At 40.0% G+C, this 10,284-nt stretch overlaps 1 protein-coding gene across 2 annotated transcripts; it reads right to left on the minus strand.

Annotated features, from left to right (window-relative positions):
- Positions 1-482: 482 nt before the first annotated feature.
- Positions 483-10,284, minus strand: slc22a7b.1 (solute carrier family 22 member 7b, tandem duplicate 1). Of its 2 annotated transcripts, XM_077239409.1 has the most exons (11): positions 9,848-10,284; positions 9,300-9,403; positions 4,511-4,665; positions 3,587-3,755; positions 3,397-3,520; positions 3,206-3,318; positions 3,058-3,083; positions 2,869-2,943; positions 1,108-1,216; positions 786-992; positions 483-600 (listed from the first exon to the last, which is right to left on the minus strand). In XM_077239409.1, exons 1-11 carry the CDS (start codon positions 10,226-10,228, stop codon positions 534-536), a joined length of 1,530 nt encoding a protein of 509 aa, XP_077095524.1. In that variant the 5' UTR covers positions 10,229-10,284; the 3' UTR covers positions 483-533. The 2 variants fall into 2 exon arrangements, with proteins under 2 accessions (XP_077095524.1, XP_077095523.1); XM_077239408.1 differs by having other exon boundaries at positions 2,869-3,083.

The following is a 10,284-nucleotide window of genomic DNA, read 5'->3' on the forward strand; positions in this document are numbered from 1 at the left end:
ATGATCTACTTTCATACATGTTTTTTATACATGAATGTCTTACTGTTTTGAGTTAACTGTTAAGCACTTTGGGCAACAACGTTGCTATTAAATGTGCTATATAAATAAATAAAAGTTGAAGTTGAAGGCATTTGTTCTCAAACAAGCCTGGGAGGACATATACATGTGGTTTGGCACTGCTAGGACGATCAGCTGTTCTTGCTGTTTCCCTGTAGTACTGTCTTAAGCGTCTTACATCACGGACATTGCAGTTTATTGCTCTGGCTATATCTGCAGTCCTCATGCTTATTAGTTTTTCATGGTTCATGGAATAAGCATGAAAAACATTATTTAAACCCTTTTAAAAAACGTACATTTACAAAATCATTTTTAAAGTACAGTACTGAAAATGGGACATTTCTTTTTTTGCTGAATTTATATACAGGAGAAGGCATTGTAGATTGTTAGAAGAGTAAGTTGAGAGTAAGTTAAGACCAAGAGACTTCAGTGATGAATTTGATTTTAATTAGATTCATCTTCTCTACAGGTTAGATTCATTTAGTCTCCTTGTAGAGCTCATTTCCAAGCTGATATTCAAGTTGTGAACACACTGATCTTTTCCTGAGAGAAAAACATAGTGGTTTAAGTTAATTAAACAAAAGTATGTATTTAATATTTTTATATCAAGTTCCCTTTAAACACAGTGAGATATTTTAAGTATCATGAAAACTATAATATGACAAAAAAAATTATTATCTTTCATTCTAGTAGTAGTACTAGTAGTATAGTAGTAAATGATCAATCACCTAGTTTTCTCAATGTCCTCAATAGTCTCAGGAAGCCGCACGTTGTGGGTCTCAGGGAGGAGCAGCGCAACGAAGCCTGCAATGACGGCTACGGAGCAAAACAGGATCTGTGGCAGAGGGAGCCACACCTCGTCCAGGAGGCTCACAAGAGGTGCTAAAGAGACACCAACACGACCAACAAATGAACTATAGCCTAATCCATTCTGCCTATGTTCGAAAGAGAAAGAGTGTTAATAAACCATTTCTTTGCTGAACAAATTTGAGCTTATATCGCATTTTATTATGCACAAACATCAATAGCATTTGCAAATGATAAACTGACCGTAACACAGTCGGGTACAGCTCAGTGGTATAAAGGAAAACACATGTGAAGGAGGCCTCTGAGAATCCTTTACCCAGCACAGCAATGACTGTACGAGGCAGCAACAAATCTAGAGACAGACACAGAGAGAGCTGGAGAATTTGTCTCTTATATAGGTGAAGTTCAGTGTGAAATGTCTGTGCCATCACCAGAGCCATTCACCAGTGACATAACTGAAATGTTTAACCAAAATGTAACTAATATTTTGAGAGCCACAGGAAAATGTATTTTATTGAATATGCAGCTTCTGTACTTGGCATAAATTGGAGAGAAATGCTTTTTGTGACCATCACTGTAAAAAATGATCGTGATTTTAACGGTAAAAATGCTACAGTGAAAAACTGTTAATTGGTTAAAAGAAAGTTTCCTTACTATACAGTATATGGTAAATAACTATGATATATATAATGGTATATTTAATGTAATTTTACTGTAAAATACCATTAAATTTACAGTTTTTGGAAGGAAAAAGAACAAGTCATTGTATAATTTACAGTGAAAAAATGTAAATTGAAATTCCCACAATTCACATTTAATGTATTTTTTTTAAATAACTGTTTCTTCATAATTTTCTTACATTTTTTTTCTAATCAGTTATGTACATTAGGGTTTTATGTTACATTTAATGTTGTTAAATTAATGCTTATTGCATTTTTAAATTGAATTTAAATTGAATTTACAGTGAATGACACTGTGCAGCTTCTATATATTAGTATTAACTTTCTTGTGGAAGAGCTACTTGTGATGAGCTTTGATTGATCATTTGACTCTCATTACTACTGTGATTGTTGGCTGTAAGTGTATTACAATGGAACAAAACAGATATTAATACTTCAAAAGATCAGTAAATTAACATTATATCAGATAATGAAATACGGTTTATTGCTGTAGAATTATATACGGTTAAAAGTCTGTAAAAACTAAAATGTTGCTACCGTATTTTTAACAGGAAAACTCTGGTAACCACAGCTGCCAGTTTTTTCCCGTAAATTTAACAGATTTTTTTTTACAGTGCAGGTGGTGTAATCACATCTCCATAATAACCTGCAAAACCTTGTTAATACAATTAAATCAGAAGAGCAATGTTTTGATTTTGTTGTACATTGTGTGGAAATCAGCCCATAAATGGCTCAATTATATTTGCCTTTTTAAATTAAAATGGGATAAGATAAAGCATTTTAACACTAGAAAAAATACATACTTCAACGTTAACTTGACACAATTGATTTTGACATCAAAAAGCCTTTTGAATAACAAAATGGACAATTTCCTTTTTTAAAGGAATATAGCAGGGTGTATTATAAATTATTTTTCCATGCACATCATTATTTAAACAAAAGAAATTCATGTGCCCTAGCTTAATCAAAATAACTTCCCCTCCCTCTTGCAGCGACATCTCTTCTCTTCTCCAATGATGTTTTTACTCGCATGAGATTACAGCAATAGCAAACCACAACAATCCAATCAATTCCTGGTAGAAAAAATCAAGCCCCGCTCTACATTTTTTCTTGTTCAAAAAGCCGTTTCACTCACATATAGAATTTTAAATGATTTACATGCTGAACACATGACTGTGATATCACAATGGATGACTTTTAGTATTTTATGACTGTGGCATTCCAATATATTGTTGTTCTGTAACTGAATAAACTAAATAAAACAAACATTCACAGTCACACATGATTGTGGTATCCTAATAAATGATTGTTCTATATCCTTTACCTCTGGGAATAAGAACAGTGATGCCAATGCAGACCCCTGTTGCAATCAGCATTCCAACCTGACTGTACCTGCGGCCTAGTTTATCAAGACACACATAGGCCACCAGTTTTGATGGCATCTCTATGGCACCATAAATAAACTGGGTGAGGTACAGGTTCAGCCCAAAGCCACTTATGTTCAAACTGATACCGTAGTAAGTGAATGCCACTCCAAACCTGCAAAAACAATTTACCTCAATATCTTCTCTTAGTAAACCAGATTGTTCAGATTTGAATTTAAAGAGCAAACCATAATTTTAGCCATCATAAAGTCTATAACCTAGGTATAACATTCCTACCAAGTGATTCCTGTAAGCAGAGCCAGTTTCCTCATCTTAGAAGACCTCACAAGATCCAGATACGAGTACTTCTTGTCACCTCTGTCCTCAGCAATTATAACATTAGCAAGGGTCTGAAAGTCATGATCTCAAAAGCTTTAGGAAAATGTCGAAAATTGGATCTTTCTCAATGTCACATATTAAAAGGCTACCTCTGGTTTGATATCTCTGAGGTTGTGTTGCCTGTTATTAGCGGAGGCACATTTGCTCAAATAAAGATGGGCCTCTTCCAGTCGTCCATTGGCTATGAGCCATCGTGCTGACTCTGGGATCCACCTAGCAAACAAGAATTATGTGATTTGGGAAAACTGGACATGAGAATCAATCATAGTAACATCTTACCTCCATGTGATCAATGCCAGTCCGAGGGGAGCTGTTACCGTGATGATCAGAGTCCTCCAGTCATTGACGAGATAAGCAATGCCAGGCAATATCATAGTGCTGACAGACCAATCAAGACTGATTAAAACACCAGCAATCGTCCTGTGTGCAATATCAGCCCATTCTACGCCTGATGAACAATAACAATAATGTTTTATTATTTAAAATAGACTGTTAGTTAGATATGACATTAGAGATGAAGATCTTTAAGTGACTTTTTACAAAGTTACATCTTTAGACCAAGTGCCTTTTTGTATGAATGAGTCATTCAATAATTCAATCGACTCATTCAAAACACTGATTCATACAGAAACAAAACAAGTCATTGAATCATTCATTCAATCAATTTGTTCAAAAACGCTGCTTCATTCAGATATTTAACAAGTGTCATGGCGTCTGAAATTGCATACTGTCTAGTAGGTAAAACATTTAGTTTGAAACTTACTTTTGAAACTTTCCTTACAACTCCTTCATGGCTGCATGGAATACAGTAGTAAAGTGTCCATCAAATGCACACTCCAGAATCTCAGCAGGAGTATTAAGTCATCCGCTTATATTTGCCTACTGTTTTTTCCAAATTCGGACATACTACTCTCTTTTGCTGGACTGTATTCACATATTATACAGTATGGAATTAAGCATATTTGGATACAGTGACTGTCTTTATGAGCAAGTCTTTATGTCTTTCATTCATACAACTGACCTGTTAAAAAAATTTGATTCATAAGGAGCATAAAGAACAAGCAAATTAGAAACAAAGACAGAGCCACTGTATACTTAAGAAGTAATCTGGTAATTGTGATTGTGAATAAATTTACCGAAATAACCATATTCATTATAAAATACATATTAATTACAGTAGTTGCGCAAGTCCAGAGCACTCACACAGGACAATGGAGATTATGCTGATGCCTGTAAGGCCCATTCCAGTGAAGAATCTCATTATAGCAAACATGATGAAGGACTGAGAGAATGCACTGGCCACTCCGAATGAAATGGATATCAAGTAAGACATCATCAGCATTCTTTTCCTACCGTACCTAGAATTAGGGAAACAGGATGTCTTGGTTACTGATGTAACCCTTGTTCACTGGTGGAGGGAACAGAAACATTATGTCGACTGACAAATGGGGTCTCACTTGGGAGTCCCAATCACCTATACATTTGTACAAAAATGGCCAATGGAATTGGTGAGTGGAATTTGCATCCTGAGCCTCTGTGGTAGGTCCTGCATAGACAGAGATGGAACTAATACAGACGCGGAGACGGGGCATAGTATCTGCCCAGGGAAAGACAAGGGTGTAAAGAGAAGGAAACTGTACCGTGGAAGAATACACACATGGGATTACCAAGGGGGAATTACAACACATGGGGCATCTAGTCCAGTACAGGGGCTGACTGATCGGGTATGCACTCAACTACTGGACATGGCGTTGGACACCTTCGCATCTCCCACGTCTGACTGCCGAAGGATGCTCTGAGGAAACTCAATCCAGGGTTTGCCAAGCGCAGAAATCAGCTGGAGAGTCAAAGGCGCTCGTATCCCCCCTTAGATGGAACCGTGGCTGCAAGCTAGACACCGAGCCAGCCTTCCTGCACATAACGTGTTTGTACCCAACACACAAGAAGAAACCAGCTCCGCCCCGAGATTGTAGATGCTTGCGAAGGTATAAGGTGTCGCCCAGCCGACAGCTCTGCAGATGTCTTCCAAAGAGGCACTGCATTCCAACGCCTAGGAGAAGGCTAGACTTTGAGTGGAGTGGGCCCTCACTCCGAGGGGGCATGGCTCACCTTGGGATTAGTAAGCCAAGGTGATTGCATCCACTATCCAGTGGGCCAACCACTGCTTGGAGACAGCCTTTCCCTTCTGCTTACCTCCAAAGCAGACAAAGATGTGTGTGTGGTCCACGTAAACGCACAGGGTACGTAAACGCCACGTATCTGGGCCGGGGAACTCAAGGCATGATTTGCTGACCAAAATGCCTGCATTTCCCCCACCCTCTTGATGGAAGTGAGCGCGGTCAGGAACGCTGTCTTTAGAGACCGGTTCTTAAGCTCATCTGCCTGCTCAAAGGGAGCTCTCTGTAGACCAGAAAGGACCGCAGAGAGATCCCAGGAGGGAATGAGCTAGACAACCTGACGACCAGGTTGTGCTTTCCTAGTGACTTACCATCAACTGCCATGTGATGTGCCGCAATGGCGGCAACATACAGCTTCAAGGTGGAGGGGGACAGCATCCGCTCCAACCCTTCTTTCAGGAATGAAAGCACAGAACCGATCAGGCATCTCCGGCGGTCATCCTGACGGGAAGAGCACCACTTAGCGAACATACTTCACTTCAAGGCCTAGCTCTCCTAGTAGATTCAGCTCTGGCTTGAGTGATAGTATCTACCACCGCCAGTGGTAGGCCACTTAAGTCTTCCGCGTCCCATCCAGAAGCCACACGTGGAGGTTCCAGAGGTCCAGACGTGGGTACCATATGGTGCCCCGTCCCTGAGAAAGAAGGTCCTTCCTCAGGGAAATCTGCTAGGTTGGGTCTGTCGCGAGAAGCATCAGGATCGAAAACCAGGACTGTGTGGGCCAGCAAGGCTCAACCATCCTGCTCCTGCGAAGGGATGGCCAAAGATGACCATAGCGTCACTTCCAGACCGTGACCTGTATACTGTGCCCTGTATGGAGATTGAGGAAACTGCTATTTTATAAAAACATTTTTAAAAAAGACTTCAAAGAGTCAAAGGTGCTTTCAACGACTTCTGAACCTCCTCATGCACTTCTGGGAAGAAAGGCATTGGGGCAGAACGTGGCTGTGAACCGTGCGTCGCACCCAGGAACTGGGCTAGTATGGCCGTCAAATCTGTATCCGACTCGGCCTGAGTGACCATGTCCAAAGTGGGAAGCTCGGCTTCATTTTGATAGTATGTTTTTATTTGGTATATTATCTTTTTATGTATTTCACTTTCATTAATGTATTGTTTGTATAATTGTATGTTTTATTTGACCGATTCTTGTGAAGTGCTTTGAGATGCTACGCTTATTATTTTTATTATCATCTTTCTGATAATAAAAAGGCAGCATGCTGGGTAACAGCATAGGGGATTCCAGCCTTCATGAGGAAAGAGAGTCGCAACCACAGTGTCAACATCAAGGGCGTAGGAACCGGGGGGGACGTGTCTCCTCCAATATTGGAGACAGTCGCATTTGTCCCACCAAAAAATTACACCACAGAGAAGAAAAATATTTGATTTTGAAATCTTTAACTCGCATGCTTTTATTTTGAAAGTGCAACACAGCATCTTGTCACCGGCCCGCCCCCTTAACAGCTCAGACTGTTTGGGAAGCGGGAGTCTGCAGCTGGCGACAGCAGCATCTCAGTTTAAGTGATTTCTTTCTCATGGGGAAGAAAAGAAAGAAAGGAAATGTGAGTTGGTAATAATTTTGTCCAGAAGAAACTCCTTTCCTCAGATTTATTTAAGCTTATATGTAAAACGCATTGCAACTGCATAGCGAGCACAGAGAGTGATTGACTCACCGATTGGCTGTGCTGCAGCAACTGCACATCCAATGGCGAATCCACCTGACAGATCCATTAATGGTTAATGGTTTGAACAGAAATATGTCATAAATTAACCACACTGCAAAACATTCACCCTTTATAGGTTCCCTTTATAGTCGCTCATCCAATGGCGAAGGCGCCTCTGACGTGTGCGCCAATCAGCTATCAGCGGCGCCTTCGCCATTGGATGCAATATAGTTTCCGATATGTGTTCCCTCCAATGTTAAACTTATTCCTACGCCCCTGGTCAACATGGTCATGCCCTCCCAGGTAGCCATCCATGAATGCTGCCTCAGCATGAAGACAGGAAGCAACCGCATCCAGAAACACACGGACAGAAAGATATCTTTAAAAAGACGCTCACCGAACGTAATTGCTCTTTTAGGAAAATAAGCTCTTTGCGCTGAATTGCCCACGGGAATTTCACTGCACTTAACTGTGCACTGCTCTTTTAGAATGGCGAAACCCACTGAATGCCCCCTCTCCACCAGCATAGAATGATCTCCTTAACACTCGTTGCATGGTCATTGGAAGAGAGATCACTGTGCAACCCCTCGGTTCCGAAGAAAATTCCACTCACCAATTCCATTAGCCATTTTCCTAAATCTCAGAGGTGATTGGGGCTCCCAAATTAGACACCATTTGTCAGTCGATATAACGTTGTAGTGACTGACAGATGTGGAACCCATGAGATATGCCACAATACTTAAGTAGCCTACAGTGGTGAGAAGTGACTAACAAAAATACATGCTACCAATTATGTTTTTCAGTAGCTTGACAGTAGTTCAGCTGTTCTGTAGTGTAGCTTTTCAAGAACGAGTTACCTTTTCTAATGGGCTGCATTTTTTAAATAGCTTTAAAGGTGCTTTAAGCGATGTCGGGTGACATGACTTCTTGTTGACGTTTAAAGTATTGTCAAACAAAACGAAGGCTAGCTAGATCCTCCCTCCTCCTCATCCGCGCACTAACCCCCCTAACCGCACCCCCAAACCAACGCATTCTCATCCTTTGGCGTCATGTAGATGACGCCATATGACATTTCGTCGAAATCTTACGCACATGGCATCCTTTAGCGTCAATATAACACGCACTGTTATGGGTAGGTTTAGGTCTGGGGTAGGGTACGGTTATGACGCCTTGGGATCTGCGTCTCATATTCACGCTAAATGATGCCATGTGCGTTGGATTTAGACGAGCGTCACCTGTATGACGCCTTGGGTTCTGCGTCTCATATTGATGCTAAAGGATGCCATGTGCGTAAGATTTCAACGAAATGTACAAAGCGTCACATGTATGACGCCAAAGGATGAGAACGGGCTGCCCAAACCCTTCTTATCGGTTATTGGCTGGAACAGTTTGTTATGTTTCGTGGTGCGGGTAAGCCCAGTTTGTTTTTGTTGCCGTTTGTTGAGCCTGGGGTGTCTGCAGAGATCGTGTTTTTTTACAGTGTGTTCAGGGGACAGGCAGCTAGCGGATAGTGAGGCGATGTTTGTTGTATGTGACAAAAAAATGTTTGGCCTAAAAAACGCATGACATCGCTTTGAGGACCTTTAAGGAAACAACAAAGCTGTCACCTAAACAGTAAATTCATTCCGTAAGAATGTAATTCTGATTCATTATTTTAGTGAATAGGCTAATCCTAAAAGTGCTTGCATTGTAGTGTTGGAAAGCCTGATTCATTTCAGTGAATTGCTCTATTCGGATGATTCATGTGATCCACAAAAATCAGTCATTTGAATTCCAGCAATATATCTAGATTTTCATTTAACTCAACATGTTAAATAAAGCATTTTTGTTGCATAAATGTATAATTCAACTTTCAACCTTAATTGAGATGACCATTTATTAAAAACCTCTCATTGTGTTTGTGCAAAATATTTTTCTGATTAAATTGTAACTAAGAACAGTTATTTTTTATGTATAAACTCATATTCTTCTTTACTAACAATATATCTATAAATACTTAACTAACTTCAATGTACGTAGATACTTTTTGTTTGTAGTTTGTGGTGTGGCCTTTACAAAACAATAGACTGTAGTTGAACTGCTTCAAATAATAATTATGTGACATCGCCATTTACTTCATCTCTTGAAGGGCTAGAGCTTAGTTTAAGGTCTCACCTGTCACTCAGCCAGCCAAAAATAGCTGCTCCAACCATCACACCAACAAAGAAGATAGTGGCTGTGGCTTTATTCAGACCTTTCCTGTCGCACACCAATTCAAACTGAAAAAGGGACACACAGTATTAGAGAGATATAATTTTCCTTTTGATCAATGATATAATTCTGCTTAATGTCTAATTCAGATGTACAACTCTCCTCTATTCAAAACTTACATTTGTCATGTTTTTTTTTAAGCTGATGTAATTCTTGCACTGCTATCATCACCAAACAGAATTTAAACACTCGTCATCTGCCATTGGCCAGAGATAGAAAAAAGTCCCGCCCCAAACTCATTCCATTTGTTGAGCCAATATTTTAGGGAAACCCCCAAAATGGCTCACTTATAATTTTAACATAAAACAAATACACTTCAGCTTTAACATTGATTTAGGCCTAGAATGACTGTGAAAACAATATTTAACAATCTTCAAATAAACGTATACTGTATATAATATAAAATCATTTATAAAAATGCATTTGAATAAAAAACCTATGAAGTGAACTACCTCAGTAGCCAAGGCTGATTTAAATGTGCTGTTGTCATACTCCCATCCATTCTGGCACTCCACTACAGGAAGTTCTGTGCTGCTGGAGGAGTTCATCAGCAGGTGGAACTGAGGATACAAGAACATGTGACAGGAATCAGGAGTCCCATCCTCCTGTGCAGGAATACTGACAGTCAGTCTCTCTTCTCGACTCAGATTCCCAAGGATCCCATCAGCATCCAGAGAGCTAATGTCACAGTGATGAGATGGGATAGCAGCGATAAAGTTGTTTAACAGAAAGTGAAACGGCAGTGTGACTCTCGGAATCACCAAAAGGGCAATGATACTGATCTGGTATTTTCCAAACCCCCCAACCTCAGCCAAAAGGTTCTCAAACTTCATCTTTGCTGATATAAACTTCTGATGTGGCTCAAAAGAAGCAATGAGGGTGATATGGA

The sequence above is a fragment of the Siphateles boraxobius genome, unplaced genomic scaffold, assembly GCF_051911475.1.
Source record: "Siphateles boraxobius isolate OS27281-9 unplaced genomic scaffold, OSU_SipBor_1 22, whole genome shotgun sequence".
NCBI classification, from domain to species: Eukaryota; Metazoa; Chordata; class Actinopteri; order Cypriniformes; family Leuciscidae; genus Siphateles; species Siphateles boraxobius.